Consider the following 18,412-nt stretch of genomic DNA (forward strand, 5'->3'; position numbering starts at 1 on the left):
GGAGAAGGTGATTTATTCATTGTTTGCATTGGCTTGGCACTCTACAAACTCAGGCCCATCAGTCACACAACCATAATGCACTGGTAGCAGCAGCCTCTTCAGTGTCCGAATCACATAACAAATTCTCTGATATTTTGAGGGCAAACAAGGAAGCAAACTGTGCTCCTGCCTATTTGCCAAAAGCACTGTTATATATCCAAACAACCTTCCCCTTCCTAAATTTCTCTGCTCACTGTCACCTTCAAATTAAATCCATACAAATGTACTGAAAAATTGCAAATAAGTTAACACACCAAAATTTTACCTGAATAAAGAAAAGTTTTGGCTTTCCCACAAGAGTCTTGCATCCGTCTCCTTTGAAATTGTTAAAGAGGTTGTCATACTTAATGAGAGCGTCTTTAACATAAAATCCATTCAATTCTCCGTGGCTTAATATAACACAGACAAAGCCACCTCTCTTACTGTGATCTTCTCTGGCAACTATGTATAAGAATTACAGAAAATACAGAGGACTTGAATTAAAAAATTGTAACATTTAAATGTAAACTTTGAAATCCTCATTTTAAAAGGGTGGATTACTGCTGTAATTCCAGGTTTACATTACATAGAGTGCACAGTGATTCCCATCCTCCTCATCGCTCTCTCTCAGCAATGTGAACAGGATGGAACTGCATCCCCTTACTTCAGTTCGCACACGCTCACAATTGCTGTCTCCCAGCAGGATCAGGGCTTGATCCCTTGGGTAAAAGTTCAGGGCTGAGTTCTGTACAGATTAGCAATGCTATGGAGTGGTTAAAGAGGGACAACGGTGCAGGGAGGAGTAAGGAGAAGACCAGTATTCCCTGCCTGCCCTCGTCCAAAATTATCTCTGGTGCTCCCAATCATCGGGGCTGCTGTACACATGCTAGATTCTTATCAGAAGTGGCTCCAGCTGGAAATTCTAGCATTTATGCCGCTTTAGGCTTGGTTCACATAAAGGGATCTGCGGGCAATGTTCCAGTTGATTGATCATTCCTACTTATTTCCCAGAATGTAATTGATTTCATGGGAATGCTAGATCAATGTACACACATGCAGTGGTTCTTGCTTCTGATCTTTGTCCTTTACAGAACAGGAGTAGGGGATCCACGAGCCAAGAAGTGACAAGAACCAGAGCAGCAAGAAGTGAGTGAGAAGAACTGGAGCAGCAAGAGGGGAGCCAAGAAGTGAGAGGAACCAGAGTAGGAGCAGAGGAGTCAAGAAGTGAAAGGAACTACAGCAGCAGGAGGGGCGCCAAGACGTTAGAGGAGCCAGAGCAGCAGGAGATGAGCCAAAAAGTGGGAACAACCAGAGTAGGAGAGCCAAGAAGTGAGAGAAACCAGAGCAGCAGGAGGCAAGCCAAAAAAAGAGGAGCCAGAGCAGAAAAAGAGAAGCCAAGAAGTGAGAGGAGCCAGAGCAGCAGGAGGGGAGTCAAGAAGTGAGAGGAGCCAGAGCAGGAGTAGGGGAGACAAAAAGTGAGAGGAATCAGAGCAGTAGGAGGGAAGCCATGAGGTGAGAGGAAACTGAGCAGAAGCTGGGGAGCCAAGAAGTGAAATGAGCTAGAGCAGCAGGAGGGAAACCAGGAGGTGAGAGGTGCTAGAACTGCAAGAGGGAAGCCGAGAAGTGAGAGGAGCCAGAGCAGGAGCATGGTAGCCAAGAAGTTAGAAGAACCAGAGCAGGAGGAGGGGAGCCAAGAAGTGACAGGAACCAGAGCAGGAGTAGGGGAGCCAAGAGGTGAGAGGTGCTAGAGCTGCAAGAGGGAAGCCAAGAATTGAGAGGAGCCAGAGCAGAAGCATGGTAGCCAAGAAGTGAGAAGAACCAGAGCAGGAGTAGGGGAGCCAAGAAGTGAGAGGAACCAGAGCAGTAGGAGGAACCAACAGCATTCGGTCCAACACCCTGACTAGCAATCCCTGGTTTGCAGTAGGGACAGCCTGTTTTATTGACTTATGTATATGTGTGTATGTTTTCTCTCCGCTGACAAATGATTGTATTTCCTGTCAGAGCAGTGAGTCCCTCAGTAGTAAAGTAGCAGAGCAGCGTTCACCTTCCTTTCTGCTCTGCTGTAATCAGAGACCTGTTGCTCAGCTAAAGGCAACCATTATCTTATAAGAAAAGTGAAACCTGTTTGGTATTTACCTCCAGCTCTAACCAGCCGATAACTAATGGTGGCCACTAATGATCCAATCTTTTTCATCCAATCTTACCAAATCTATGTAGTATAAGGGTAAATTGAGTGAATATACTGAATGTATACTTCAGGCAGTTACCTTATATTACAAAAAAATGGTAAGATTGGATGAAAAAGATTGGATCATTAGTGGCCAGCTTTACACTCTTCATGCAGTAACATTGATAGATGTAGCATTAGCAGACAGACAACAGGGAAAGCCACACAGCCCTGCTTCTCACCCCATTTGATCCAATACTCCGGAGAGCGGGACTTCAAAATGGCAGAGCAGGAGAAGGAGACAATTAAAAAGGCTTTTCTGTATCCCTTTAGATGTGCATATCTATATGCTGGTATACAGAAGAGCCCTCTCTATTGGCTGCAGCACATTTAAATGGATAACTGAAATCCACTGGACAGAAAAAAATGGACTTAGGGCCCTTTTCCACTAGCAATCGCTAGCGTTCGCGATAAACGCTAGCGATTGCGATTCCGCAAAGTCCAAAATTTCCTGGAGATTTCCTGGCGATTGCGATCGCGATTTTGCTATGCAATACACTGCATAGCAAAATCACTGCAAAAATCGCTCTGCGGCGCGATCGCGCTTGAGTAAAAAACAAATCGCGGTAGTGGAAATTACCTACCGCGATTCCTATGTTAAAATGAAAACTGTAGCGATTTAAAAATCACTAACGTTTTGCGATTTTGCGATTCAGCATCGCAATCGCCGCTAGTGGAAAAGGGCCCTTATGCACATCATCTTCGGGAAGACTCACAGCTTCCTGCCTGGCCTGCTCCACAGATGGTGAGACTCACCAAGCAGGGCTTAGTGAATTAAAGCATGGGGTTTTTTTTTGTATATTGCCGAACTTCTACCACATGCGGGAAAGTGAATTTAGAGAAAAGTGTAAAATACCGAATGCAGTATTTTACCGACCTAAATTATTTTACCGACTGCCGGTAGTGAATTGAGGCCCAGAAGTTTTCAGCACATGACCGCTGCAGTAAAGATAGTTTGAGAAGCAAGAAACAATGAAACAACCAATCTCACTCCTATTCTGCCCAGCTAATAGTTTTTTTTATAAGAGGGATAGTGAGCTGAAGCAGGAGGCAGTGGTTACAATAAATTTACATGTAGGCAGGGCCCAGCCGCAAGCACTCTGTGTGGAAAAGGTTACACAAGAGGCTGCTTACTTCGGCAGAATCACGCCACTGCTGTTCGGGCATATGCAGAAGTAAAACATCGGGCGAGAGGAGGAGTGGTTATCTCTCACTCCTCAAATTATCTTTACTGCAGCGGTCACATGCTGAAAACTCCCGGTCGGGTGGGGGAGGCTGCAAAATGATCCACTGTGGTATTCCCTCACTGGCGTCCCCTGGGATGATGGACTCTTCCTCAGGGGCAATGCCGTCAGTGTCTTATCAGGACGCCGTCTTGCAGAGGCATACACATCACAGGGATTTATTTGCTGTGTTCACTGGCTACTGTAATCATTCTCTGTGTTTTTCCCCAAAAATAATAGCTTGATAGTTGTCCTTTAAGGGGTAAAAACACTGAGATGCAAAGTAGTTAACCTTGTTCATTTTACAGTGTAATGTGACATATTTGTTTGAAGTGTGTTACTTTTAATTTTCTGATATTTAGATTGCTGTCCTGAATGCTGGAAAATCTTTGTGCAGGGTCAGGCTGAAAGGGGCATGGTCTCAGTATGGGGTATGGTCACAGTATTCAGTATTGCTTTTGAGAAAATAGCTTGATAGTTAATCTGTGTGATTTAGTAAGAAGGTATCAATCATGTATGGACAGCACTTAATGAGCACTATAATGATTACACCTAGAATTGTATCAGTAAATAGAGGCTGATAGTGTAGTATTTACATGCAGATTATTAGCTATATGGAATATATTAATACTTACTGACCTTTCTGCACCACTGTATTGTATTGGTTTTGTGTTATATCTTTCTCAATCTGTACCGCAAATCCAATTTTTCCAAAGACTTCCTGAAGGGAATTTGCATCTTTATCCGTACCAGGTCGTGGTAGTAATCCTTTATTGTATTCGTTAAATATAAAACAATGAAGTTAGATTTTCAGCTGCACAGATGTTATAAATTATTTAGATCCCTTCTGGCTTTATATAAATACAGAAGAGCTGAAAATCTGCTCTTCTGTATCTAGAAAAATGCAAAGGAAACTAGAACAAAATTGGATCAGTGGCAAAGAGCAACTAATCTGAATCACTGTTTAGATTAACTACTAAAAACGTATTGGCTTTACTCCACTCTTGCTCTGATTTCCTTTGCTCTTGGTAAATCAGCCTTACGCTAAACCAGTTCCATGTTCGGACATGAGCTTTACACAGAGCAGGTTCTACACTTTGAGGATCCAAGGAATGTGTCTCCTAAGAGCTGAGAAGGTAGTCTACGGACAGTCATAAACTTTTCAACCTTTGTCTAATACCTTATTTGGCTGGTCACATGCCAGTAGCGTACCTAGGGCAGTGCCCCGGATGTTCGGGCACAATGTGCCCTTAAAGGAGCCGCAAATGACTGAATTCATCCAGGGCCGAACCCTGTAGCCTTGCAGCAATAGCTGCAGCCTGCCCCATGCTACTTCCCATGCCACCAACACTTCTCCTAAATCAAGCCTGTGTCTTATGGCCATGACTGACATAGCTCTGTCCCCTCCCCTCAGGATGGCAAAACAAGAGACAGGAGGGAAACATAACTGCACAATTGCCTGAGATATCTGCACTCTGCGCCATAAATTGATCATCTAATAAAAAGGAATCGTATGAGCAACAACAGTAAGGTGTGTTAAGAGATAGGGGCAGGTATCATAAGTAATAGAGACAGATATTGTAAATACCAAGTACAAATAGAATAAGTAATAGGCACATGTACCGTGGAGACAGGACTGGGATAGAATGAATGAGAACAGGGTCAGGGGAAAAGATTAGCAGTATGGTTGGCCCTGCCTAGGACAACTCACGGAGAAGCATGTGATCAGTTTGATCAGCTGATAGATTTGTAAGGTCCTGTTTTGCTGTAATGACTTCTTGGTTTAACGCATGATCATGACCAGCAAATCAGACCCTTAAGATGGCCACTAACGATGCAATTTCTAGTGAAAAATCATTTGAGAAATCAGATAATTCTGATCGGAAGTGAAATATCCTAATACATCGTTCACTACACCATCAACGAACCTATCTTTGCATCCTATCTATCACATCCGATAAGAAAATCCAAATTTTGTTGCGATGAAAATCCAATCAGACGACGTTTTTATAATCATTTCTAATCGATTGTGCCTATCAATGGAGATTATTTACAACCAATCCAATCACATCCGATCAGAATTATCTGATCGCTTGAGTGATTTTTTGCTAGAAATTGGATTGTTAATGGCCACCTTTACAAATCCATCAGCTGATCAAACTGGTCACATTATTCTACATGAGTTATCCTAGCAAGGCCATACCTAATTGCCAGTTACCACAAGGAATGTCAAAGTGAAGGTACAGATACATATTAAGAATTGTAATACCCTAAATGATCTCTCAGGTTTGTTTAAAGGACTTTGAGAATGGTAAAAAAAAGTTAAATACTTATGTTGATGCATCATCCTCAGGGGGTGCCATCCGCGCCTCTGTTTCATGCCGACATGTGTTTTTTTTGTTTTTTTTTTATTCCAGGCTCCGGTGAGGTCCCGACCCCACACCTCGGGTCGGCTACATGTGCCCGGAATAAAGATGGCTGCCAATCTTGCTGAGCCTGCGCAGGTCGCATAGCCGTGAGCTGCAGAGTCACTCTTTGCACTACCCCCTTCATACGGCAAAGGGACAGCAAGGGACCTGTAAGGCTTACCTGCCCATCTATAATTCTGTGGGTTTTACTCTTTCAGGGTAAGATGTTGTCTAATTACTTTTAGGGTCACTTTGCCGGGCATACGTCAAATAAGGGCGCCAGGAAAAAAGTGTGCAAGGTATAGCCAAAATTTTAAGATATTGGGCTTCACTAACAATAGCGTAATGTAACAGTGCGAATTAGCTCCTGTTACTGCTAGTGAATCAATATGCCTTAATGAGGGCTCCCTGCATGCTACGCACGCCAGTGGCAGTCAGGCCCAGTCAGGAGAGCGGGCACTCTTTGCACGCTATGCTGCCATATTGCATCATAGGGAACACTAATAACTTCACGTCCGCTCCACTTCTCCTGCCCTGAGCCCCTTCGGGTCCAGTCACATAAAAGGACGTGATCCCTGCACTCTGATTGGCCCAATAGGCTGTCTGTCAAGTGACTGCAACTAGCACGCGTAGTATGCAGGGAGCCCTCATTAAGGCATGCTGATTCACTAGCATGCATAACAGTAGCTAACTCACGCCGGTATGCTGTGCTATTGTTAGTGAATCAATCCCACTGTCTATAACAAAATTTGTATTGTTTTTTCATCTTTATCTTAGATAGAATAACAAATATGTTAAAATAATGGTAATGAAATCACAAAATATCCATAACAAAGAAAATTAAAATATATTTACAGTCGTAATAAGCATAGTAAAAAAAATTGGTAAATATTACAGATATTTTACTACAACAAAACATAACCATACTCTCACAGAGAACCCTCCCTCTACCAGTGCCTAACCATAAGACCACACCCCACCCCGGGCAAATATAAAAAAAAAAAGCTTTACTCACCTGGGGCTTTCTCCAGCCCCTAGCAGCCGACTGTCCCACGCTGTCACCTCCGCTCCCCGCTGCTGTCTGGGTCTCCGTGCTCGGTGTGGTAGCCGAGTCCGCACTGCGCATGCGCGAACCACCATTGTCAATCAAGCCCACGTTGTACGCGGTTTACTGCGTAGGCACAGAACTACTGCGCCTGTGCAGTAAGCCGTGTACAACGTGGGCTTGATTAACAGCGGTGGTTCGCGCATGCACAGTGCTGACGACCTCGGGGTCGGCTTCCGCACCAAGTATAGAGACCAGGACAGTGGTTGGGAGTGGAGTTGACAGTGTGGGACAGTGGGCTCCTAGGGGCTTGAGAAAGCCCCAGGTGAGTAAAGCTTTTTTTTTTTTAATATTTGCCTGATAACTCCTTTAACCCCCCTGGTTGTGGCTAAGTCTAAGACCCCCCTGGTAGTACCTAACCCTAATACCATCCTGGTGGGTCTAACTCTAAGACCCCCCTGGTGTTTTCTAATCCTAAACCCCCTGGTGGTGCCTAGCTTTAAAACGCCACTTCCTGACCAATCACTGCACTCTGTCAATAGCAGTGATCAGATGTCACTGCCAACATCTCTGCCCGATTGAATGAGGACAGGGATTCAGGAATGCATGGATGAGGAGGGTAGTGTGTGTGCCAGGTGGGGAGGAGAGCGGAGAGAAGGCAGATGCCACATGGCCCAAACTGTTTGAATGTTGCCTAGATTTTGACACTTGAATCACATGAATCAGGTGGCTTCATGGTAGATCTGCCCCTGATCCTTGTGCTTGTAATGCCCCCCTTGACTGTCTGTGCCCCCATTCGCCTCTATTCTGCAATTATTCACTCTATTACTTGTGGCCCATACTCACGGGCTACAATTGTCGCCGCAACACGCAGCGCGCGCATTTTGCGGCGACAGGTCGCCCGTGAGTATGAGGCGTTGCACGGGCGCGCACCCCAAACCATCGCTCGTCGCGGCTGTCGCCAGGCGATTGGCGCGGTCAATCGCCTGGCGACAGTTGCCCCCGCAACTCCGCCGAAACTGTCGCTAGTCCGCGTGAGTATGCAGACTAGCGACAGCAACCAGCAGGGAATACCCTGAGCTTCCGGCGGGGGGAGGAACTTTAGCGACAGCTTCCTGCGCGTCAGTTGTTAGGTCCCTCCGCCGCGTGTATGTAGGATCTTACTGCTCCAAAAATGCTGCAATAAAGCCAACCCACCTCATCAAGGTTCCCTCTTTAGGATTAGTTCACTCATGCTGGGTTTTGATTTGACTCATGAATTTCTGGTTGTAGATGACATAGGCCTCACTCACCCTTTATTAGCTATATGTCTCATGAACACAGACTACCCAAAATATTACAATGGCATTAAGGTTTACAATTTTACTTTACTGTACACTTACCATTAGAAAAGTTCTCCATGTTGATAATCAAACATTTTCCCTTCTCAGGAAAGTCTATATTATATTTGCTGTCTATTTCATCCTGTGTTGTATCGCTTAGATGGGATCTGTCATGCCTAAATAGAAATTAATAGTGTAAAACGGGGATGTCCACACTTTTCTGACTCGCGAGCTACTTCAAAAGCTTCCAAGTCTAAATGATCTACCCCCTCCCCCAATACTCAATTAGGCAGACCCCCTTCCCAATCTCCAATTATAATTACTGCCCCAGGCCTTTGACAAAGCGTGACAGCCACCTACTTGCTGTCACACTGTGCTCACTGACAACTCCCTGTAGCTACATTGTAGATTATTATAAATACTGTGATACTAACCAATCAAACACCAGCTCTATACTGCCAGCCTATACAGTCGCAGGGGAAGCAGGAAAAAAGGGCGCATTTGGCAAATGGACAAAAAGGGCACACCAAAGGCTGGCATTGGCAATGCAAAATATCGGCTATGGCGCCAGAGAATAAATTAGGGCGCCTGAGAAATAGCGGTTGCAGGGATCAGGATAACAAAACTTTTCATTTACAGAACAAGGTTTATGACAAATATCACTTACAAATTAGTTTTAACTTTCAGTTTAACTTCTTTTATCGTTTTTAAATTTCTCTTTCAGGAGTGTAATGAGCAAAATTTCATTTTCACTTATTTTATCGGTTTAAAATTCATTTTCATAAATATAATGCTTAAATATCGTTTTCAAGCTTTTTGTATTACAAATATATCGCTTTTGATATTAACCTTGTTTTCAGACTTAAAATGCGTAAATTATAGTTTTCAGAGTTATTATCTTACTAAGATATCGCTTAATATTACCTTTATTTTAAGATTTTTAATGCATACGTGACTGTAAGGGCCCGTTTCCACTATTGTGGAATCCCCGGTAATTCTCCACTGACGAAATCGCATGCGGATGCGATTCCGCATGTGTCTTTTGCCACGATTTCGCATGCGATTAGGGTATATGCGATTTCAACCATGTCACTGCCTGTGTTGATTTACATTCGTTTCTATGCAAAAGCACACGCAAAATCGCGAGAAAAAAATGCATGCCAAAAACGCATGCGATTTCCCTATTCAATGCATTGCGTGCAATTCGCATAGCGGTGTGCGGGGAGCGAATTCTGACGGCTCTGCCGTGCAGATTTTTCCCGCACAGAAAAACGCTCAGCACTTTGGACAAGTGGAAACAGGCTCATCCACTTGGCTATGCAGACAACGCATGCGGATTTGCGATAGTGGAAACGGCCCTAAGGCTATTTATTCTATTACAGATGTATACATTATTCTATTCATGTTATTTGTAGTGAAGTATTTTACGGTATGAAATATATTATTGTTTTTATGTGTGTAAGGGTGTTTGTGCAGTGAGGGTGGTTAGGTTTAGGCACCACCAGGGGAATGGTTAGGTTAAGGCACCACCGGGGGATGGTTATGTTTAGGCACCACCAGGGGGGTGGTTAGGGTTAGGCACCACCAAGGGGGGGGGGGTCTAGGGGTTAGGAATAGGTACAGGGAGGGTTCTGTGTGAGAGTAGGGTTAAATATAGTTCCAGTACAATATGTGTACTATATACAATTTATTAAACTATGCTTATTACCATCGGGGGGGGGGGGGGGGGGAGTCTAGGGGTTAGGTATAGGGAGAGTTCTGTGTGAGAGTACAGCTAGGTATAGTTGCACTAAAATAACTAATATCTACAATGGTATTCCTATGCTTAATACAAGTGTAAATATCGTTTTTTGATATAGACAGTATTTTGGCATTTCATTACCGTTTATTCAACATATTTAGCACTTGATTTTTGCTTATGATATAGAAACGAAAAATATTGTTTTAGATACAAACTTTGTCTAAATAATTTTGTCTATATCACGTGCCCTTTTTTCAAGACGCCCTTTTTGCATGGAGATGTCTGGGCAGAAGTGCTGACACTCCACTCTCTGAAGCAGCTGTCCAAAGTACCACTAGTACACCAAAGGACAGCACAGGGAACACCACCACCATGGGCGTCCGCATATACGGCAAATTCGGGCATCTGCCCGACCCTGGCTGCCCGCTGCCCCCCCCCTGGCCGCGTGCCCGTGCGGCCAGCAGGAGGGGAGCAGCGCAGAGAAGAGGGAGCGCTATGGGCACAGTGGGAAAGGGGCGGATGTCTCCCCCCCCTTCCCTCACCTTAGGGGGCTCTCCTTCCCTCGCTGTCCCCTCCGGAACGAAGTGTTGTGCAGTGCTGGGCAGCGGGCCACTGCCAGCAGCCCAGCACATTCAGTGACTACCTGTGTGTGTGACAGGGAGCTGCACATTGTACTACCCAGTACTGCATATACTGCAGTACCTGTTGTGTTTACTTAACCCACCTCATCACTGCATCTTACTACCTGTTGTGTTGAGTGAACCCACCTCACTGCATCTAAGTACCTTTACTGTTCAGTGAACCCAGCTCACTGCATCCTACTACCTGTTGTGTTGAGTGAACCCACCTCACTGCATCTAAGTACCTTTACTGTTCAGTGAACCCAGCTCACTGCATCTTACTACCTGTTGTGTTGAGTGAAACCACCTCACTGCATCTAAGTACCTTTACTGTTCAGTGAACCCAGCTCACTGCATCCTACTACCTGTTGTGTTGAGTGAACCCATCTCACTGCATCTAAGTACCTTTACTGTTCAGTGAACCCAGCTCAGTGCATCCTACTACCTGTTGTGTTGAGTGAACCCACGTCACTGCATCTAAGTACCTTTACTGTTCAGTGAACCCAGCTCACTGCATCTTACTACCTGTTGTGTTGAGTGAACCCACCTCACTGCATCTAAGTACCTTTACTGTTCAGTGAACCCAGCTCACTGCATCCTACTACCTGTTGTGTTGAGTGAACCCACCTCACTGCATCTAAGTACCTTTACTGTTCAGTGAACCCAGCTCACTGCATCCTACTACCTGTTGTGTTGAGTGAACCCACCTCACTGCATCTAAGTACCTTTACTGTTCAGTGAACCCAGCTCACTGCATCTTACTACCTGTTGTGTTGAGTGAACCCACCTCACTGCATCTAAGTACCTTTACTGTTCAGTGACCCCAGCTCACTGCATCCTACTACCTGTTGTGTTGAGTGAACCCACCTCACTGCATATACCTAGCATCCACCCGAGATGGACAAAATGGACAAAATGGACAAACCAGGTAGAGGAAGAGGTAGAGGGAGACCCAGAGGAAGCCCACCAGGCACCGGCAGGTCTGAGCGAGGTGGTGTTGCTGTGATTTAGTGCGGACCTGCCCCAAAATACAGTGCTCAGAAGAAGGCACATGCCATCACTTCCCAAGATCAGGACGTGCTTGACTATTTAACACAGAACACCTCATCTCCCGCAGCCACCAGCGCTACAACAAGCACAACATCCGCTGCACTTGACACTTCGCAGGAGTTATTTGGTGGTGGTGGTGGTGAAATCACTGATTCACAGCCACTACTGCAACAACAAGAAGGCGCAGGTACACCACCTCATACGTCTGAGTTTGGTGGCGATACTATGGACGTATCGTGTGAGGAGGGGGATGATGAACCACCTGAAGTTGGTGCAGTTGAGGAGGTGTCTGAGGAAAGCGAAGCTGGCCAGGAGGATTATGATGACGATTATACGGATACCACATATGTTCCCAGTAGAGGAGATGACCAGGGGGACAGTTCAGAGGGGGAGTCAGAGAGGAGTAGGAGGAGACGACTCCATGATAGAAGCAGAGGGAGCTCGTCCTCCGAAACAGCTGGGGGCAGTGTCCGGCGCCATGTATCGCCAGGTATGGCCAGCCAGCCAACATGCCCTTCAACGTCAGCTGCTGATGCCACCGTAGCGCCATCACCCCAGGGGGGCTCAGCGGTTTGGAAATTTTTTCACGTGTGTGCCTCAGATCGGAGCAAAGCCATATGTTGTCTCTGCCAGCAAAAATTGAGCCGTGGAAAGGCCAACTCTCACGTAGGGACAAGTGCCTTATGAAGGCACCTGGAGAGAAGGCACAAACAGCTATGGCAAGAACACCTGAGGAAAAGCAGCACCCCTCAAAAGACAAGCCAGCCTCCTTCTCCTCTTCCTCCTTCAGGTGCATCGTCTTCATCCACTTTCTCCCGTGCACCTTCACAGCCACCCTCCTCCACACTGCCTCTTCCCTTCAGCGGTTCCTTCTCCTCTGCCCACAGCAGTACCCAGCTGTCCGTGAAGGAAGTATTTGAGCGTAAGAAGCAAATGTCTGCCAGTCACCCTCTTGCCCGGCATCTGACAGCTGGCGTGGCAGAACTATTAACTCGCCAGCTATTACCATACAAGCTGGTGGAGTCGGAGGCTTTCCGTAAGTTTGTGGCCATTGGTACACCGCAGTGGAAGATACCAGGCCACAATTATTTTTCACAAAAGGCCATACCCAAACTGTACCGTGCAGTTGAGAGGCAAGTGGTGTCATCTCTGGCACACAGCGTTGGGTCAAGGGTCCACCTGACCACGGATGCCTGGTCTGCCAAGTACAGGCAGGGCCACTACATTACATACACAGCCCATTGGGTCAACCTGGTGACCGATGGCAGCAAGCAGGGAGTACGTGGCTGCGCAGCGGACCGACTTGTCACACCTCCACGGCTTGCAGGCAGGCCTCCAGCCACCTCCTCTCCACCTGCTACCACCGCTTCGCTGTCGTCATCCTCCTCCTCCTCCTTGGCTGGTGCCGCGATCTCCTCTCCAGCTACACAGCCCCAGCACCCCAGGGCCTATGCTGCATGCCAGGTACGACGATGTCACGAAGTGTTAGACATGTCTTGCCTGAAAGCGGAGAGTCACACTGGAGCAGCTCTCCTGGCTGCTCTTAACAAACAGGTGGAGCAATGGCTGACCCCGCACAAGCTTGAGATCGGCAACGTGGTGTGTGACAACGGCAGCAATCTCATTGCTGCGTTGAATTTGGGAAAGCTGACACACATACCCTGTATGGCACATGTGCTGAATCTGGTCGTGCAAAGATTTGTGTCCAAGTACCCAGGCTTAGAGGACGTTCTGAAGCAGGCCAGGAAGTTGTGTGGGCATTTCAGGCGTTCTTACAAGGCCATGGCACGCTTTGCGGACATTCAGCGTAGAAACAACTTGCCGGTGAGACGCCTGATTTGCGATAGCCCAACTCGCTGGAATTCCACCCTGCTGATGTTCTCTCGCCTGCTAGACCAGTAGAAAGCCGTCACCCAGTACCTGTATCATTACAGCACAAGGACACAATCTGGGAGGATGGGGATGTTGTGGCCCAACAACTGGACACTGATGCGAAATGCATGCAGGGTCATGGAGCCCTTTGAGGAGGTGACCAAACTGGTGAGTCGCGATGAGGGCACCATCAGCGACTTGATCCCCTACGCCTACTTCCTGGAGCATGCCGTGCGTAGAGTGGTGGATACAGCTGTGGAGGAGCGTGAACGAGAACAGTTACAGCAGCAGGAGTCGTGGGAGTGATTTACATCCGAACCCGATGTTTCCACAACACCTGCGGCAGCACAGAGGGGGGGGAGGAGGAGGAGGAGGAAGAAGAGGAGTCGTGTAGGGAAGGAAAGGAGTCAGACTCTGATGATGGTGATGATGAGGAAGGTGTTTCTGTGGAGGAGGAAGAGGCGGTGGAAGAAGAACAACTGCGTCAGCCGTCACAGGGGGCTTCTGCTGCTCCACGTTCCCGTGGTATTGTTCGTGGCTGGGGGGAGATAGAGGAGTTGCGTCCCGTCACTGAGGAAAAGCAAGAGGAGACGGAGAGTGCGTCTGCATCCAGCTTTGTGCAGATGTCCTCTTTCATGTTGTCCAGCCTGTTGAGGGACCCCCGTATTAAAAAACTCAAGGCGATTGACCTGTACTGGGTGGCCACGCTACTAGACCCTCGGTACAGGCACAAAGTGGCGGACCTGTTACAAACTCAACAGAAGGCCGAAAGGATGCAGCACTTGCAGAACAAGCTGTCGATGATGCTTTACAATGCGTTTAAGGGTGATGTGGCTGCACAACGCAATCAAGGTACCACTGGCAGTAACCCTCCTCCTCCCAAGTCCACGCAGGCAAGGACAGGACGCTCCAGCGATCTCAGGGTGATGTCGGACATGCGGACATTCTTTAGTCCAACTCCTCGCCATAGTCCTTCCGGATCCACCCTCCACCAACGCCTGGACCGGCAGGTAGCCGACTACCTGGCCTTGAGTGTGGATGTAGACACTGCGAAAAGCGACGATGAACCCTTGGACTACTGGTTGCGCAGGCTTGACCTGTGGCCAGAGCTGTCCCAATTTGCCATACAACTTCTCTCTTGCCCTGCCGCAAGCGTCCTGTCAGAAAGGACCTTCAGTGCAGCTGGAGGCATAGTTACTGAGAAGAGAAGTCGCCTAAGTCCCGACAGTGTTCAGTACCTGACCTTTATCAAACTGAATGAGGAATGGATCACGGAGGGCTACTGCACGACCGAAGACTAAGTCAGTCCCCACACACAGCATCTCTGCCTTCAGGCCGCTTGCCTTCTCCACCACCACCAACAGGGTCCAGGACTCTAGGCGGATTCCTAAATTTTTAAGGCCGCTGCTAGCAGTGGCCACTACACTAATTTTTCTGGTGCGTGTACATGCCTGCCTAATTTTTCTGGCTGCACTGTGGGCGGCTGCAACAAATAAACAAAAGGCATGTACATGTGCCCATCCCCCTTCGTGATCATTACCTTGCCGCGGTGAAGGGGCTTGCGTATCACAATGAAGCAATGACCGCCGGCTATTTGAGTGTCTCGGGTGGGGGTGGGACACAAAAGATAATAAGGTCGTTGCTTCATTGTGGTCAGACCAAATTTGATCAGCTGGACAGTCACTGTTGTTCTATCATTGAGCTACCACAGCCCGGCGACCATATGGCCTTGAAAAACGCCACGGCCTACACTCTGGCCGCGGTGCGCACCAGTCCAGCACGGCCGTCACTACGCAAACAGCTGTTTGCGGTGCGTTACACAGTGAGTTTGGTGTGTCAGTGTGAAGCAGAACTCTAATTACACTCCGTGATTGATGTATACCCATGCAAGATGTTTGAAAGCACTTTAGGCCTGCAATTTAGCATTCAATGTGATTTCTGCCCTTAAAACGCTGCTTAGTGTCAAATCCAGATTTTTCCCCGGGACTTTGGGCATGTATCCCACTCCGCCATGCCCCCCTCCAGGTGTTAGACCCCTTGAAACATCTTTTCCATCACTTTTGTGGCCAGCATGATTTTTTCTATTTTTCAAAGTTCCCATCCCCATTGAAGTCTATTGCGGTTCGCGAACTTTTCCGCGAACCGAACCTTCCGCGAAGGTTCACGAACCGAAAATCGGAGGTTCGCGACATCTCTAATATACCCCTGCCTACATATACTGGGCACAAATACCCCTGCCTACATATACTGGGCACATATACCCCTGGCTACATATACTGGGCACATATACCCCTGGCTACATATATTGGGCACATATACCCCTGGCTACATATACTGGGCACATATACCCCTGGCTACATATATTGGGCACATATACCCCTGCCTACCTATATTGGGCATATATTGGGCACATATACCCCTGCCTACATATACTGGGCACATATACCCCTGGCTACATATACTGGGCACATATACCCCTGACTACATATACTGGGGTCATCTATACCTCTGGCTACATATACTGGGGACATATACCCCTGGCTACATATACTGGGGACATATACCCCTGACTACATATACTGGGCACATATACCCCTGCCTACATATACTGGGCACATATACCTCTGGAGGGAGGGAGGGAGAGAGAGAGAGAGATGAAAATTTTTCCGACGGAATTCCGTATATGTCGGAATTCCGCGGAACAGCCCCGGAATACCGTCGGAATGAAACGGTAACAGAATTTCTGTATGACAGAATGCGGAATTGTCCCGGAAACGGAAATGGGCTCTTCCGACCATGCCTGCACTCGACCTTCAAAAGGTTCGCCACCACTGTCCTAATCTAATGTTCCACCATTGCTAAGTTCATGTAAACTTGTCTCCACCAGCGACCACACCCACATTCTGGTTCATGACCACACCCCTTTTTCGGCGCGGCGCGCGTAGCCCCATTTTTTGGCGCCACACAGCACCATCCCAAATTTTCGGTGCCCGCTTCTTCCTCCCCCCTCCTTTTTTTGCCCCCCCACTGGAAAATTTTCTGCAGACGCCCATGACCACCACTACTTCCTTACTTCCACTATGCCTTAGTGCTGCCCACAGCTTTTAAAGGACATCCGAGGTGAAAATAAACTGATGAGAAAAACAATTGTGTCTATCCTCCTTCTCCTAAAAAGGACTTTCTTAGATATCCCATAGTTTTTTTTTTTATATTTAAATCTAGTTTTTAAGTTTTTACTATTTCATTGTCTCTGCTCAATGACACCTTCATTGAAGTATGTCAGAGCTCAGATCTATGAATTATTGACCATTTTTATCTGTTTTCTGCTCTCAGAAGCCATTTACTGACAGGAAAGTATTTTATGGCTGTAATTACTTATCAGTGAGGGTCATGCATTAGTCAGGCAGAAACTGTCACTTGCCTACATGATTGTTAACCCTTTCAGACAGAAAAAGAAAACTCCCTTACTCCCTGCAATCCCCACTTCCCATCCCCAAACAAAACTATCATTGGCCCCCCTGCACAGTCCTTTCTCCCCAAGCACGAAGTGGCCAGTCAAACTCCCCCAACACACACATACCCCCCCCCCCCCCCCCCCCACACACACACACACACACGCACACACACACACCTCACAATTTAGTCACTTCTGTTCTGGCGCAATCTGTTAAAAAAAATAAAATAAAAAAAGCTACAATGAGCTGATTTTCTCACCCTCACTCACTTAGGGACCAATGATAACACTGACAACATTTCATCAGTATATGAAACTTTACGATACTCCTAATCACTGATAACAATGGAATTGAATGGACACTGAGATTGCTTCAGGCTTTTTATCCTGTCAGATATGTGTCTAATCATTGGATGTGTAGGATGCAAATGTATCCACCGTTGACATAGGGACCTCTCAATGAGATTGGCCTTGCCCTTGCTGCTTGCTGAAGTGCTCACCCACATGTCTGAGTTTGTGAACTTGAATCGTAGTACTGTATTATATTTTGCTCTGTGTATTTGCCCCCCATCTGGAGCCCTTCATACATCGATCATCAGCCTGAATAAGCGTATTACCATTTTTTGGAAATAAGAGCACAGACCGTGAATCATTTGCTGGAGGGAGGCACCAGTATTTGCCCATCTATGGGTGTATTCACTAAACTGCAGTGAGCAGAACAACATGTGTAAAGTCTCACAGCATAATGCAATACATTACATGCAATCAGGGCCGGCCCTAGACTTTTTGCCGCCTGAGGCAAATTTTGCAAAAATTGCCACCGCCGCTGCCCCCCGGGGGGGGGGGGGGGCGAGCTGGAGGGGTAGTTGGCAGGATGAGGTTATTGGGCCTAGCGGCAGGGAGGGGGGTCGGACCTCCCCACTCCCTTGCCTGGGTCCCCCGATCTGCACTCCCCTCCAGCCTTAAATAGAAGCAGCCGCTATTTGTAAGAGGCACGGGCAGGGAGGGCTCACCTCTTCCCAGCGTGTGCTCCACTGACGTCACTTCCTGCAGCGTTGCAGGAAGTGGCGTCAGTGGAGCGCACGCTGGACCGAGGAAGAGGTGAGTCCTCCCCGCCCGTGCCTCTTACGAGTAGCGGCTGCTTCTATTTAAGGCTGGAGGGGAGCGCAGATCGGGGGACCCAGGCGAGGGAGGGGGGGGGGGGTCCGACCCCCCTCCCCGCTGCTAGGCCCAATACCCCCGTCCTGCCAGCTACCCCTCTAGCTCGGCAGCCGGCTCCCCGCACCCACGGACGGGCGGGTGCCGCCCCTGGAAATTTGCCGCCTGAGGCAAAAGTTTCACCCCGCCTCATGAGCGGGCCGGCCCTGCATGCAATACATTTTGCTGTACTCATCGTGTGTAACGCTTTACCCACGTTATTCTGCTTACTGCA

At 47.5% G+C, this 18,412-nt stretch overlaps 1 protein-coding gene across 1 annotated transcript in view; it reads right to left on the reverse strand.

Annotated features, from left to right (window-relative positions):
• LOC137567913 (caspase-3-like) overlaps nt 1-18,412 on the reverse strand; it is a 134,710-nt gene that overhangs the window by 35,794 nt on the left and 80,504 nt on the right. The window contains exons 3-5 of the mRNA XM_068278715.1: nt 8,304-8,419; nt 4,108-4,236; nt 305-480 (exon numbers count right to left, since the gene is read on the reverse strand). Of these exons, the coding sequence (XP_068134816.1) occupies nt 305-480; nt 4,108-4,236; nt 8,304-8,419 (421 nt within the window). The remainder of the gene's footprint in view (nt 1-304; nt 481-4,107; nt 4,237-8,303; nt 8,420-18,412) is intronic.

This window comes from Hyperolius riggenbachi, chromosome 1 (genome assembly GCF_040937935.1).
Source record: "Hyperolius riggenbachi isolate aHypRig1 chromosome 1, aHypRig1.pri, whole genome shotgun sequence".
Lineage (NCBI taxonomy): Eukaryota > Metazoa > Chordata > Amphibia > Anura > Hyperoliidae > Hyperolius > Hyperolius riggenbachi.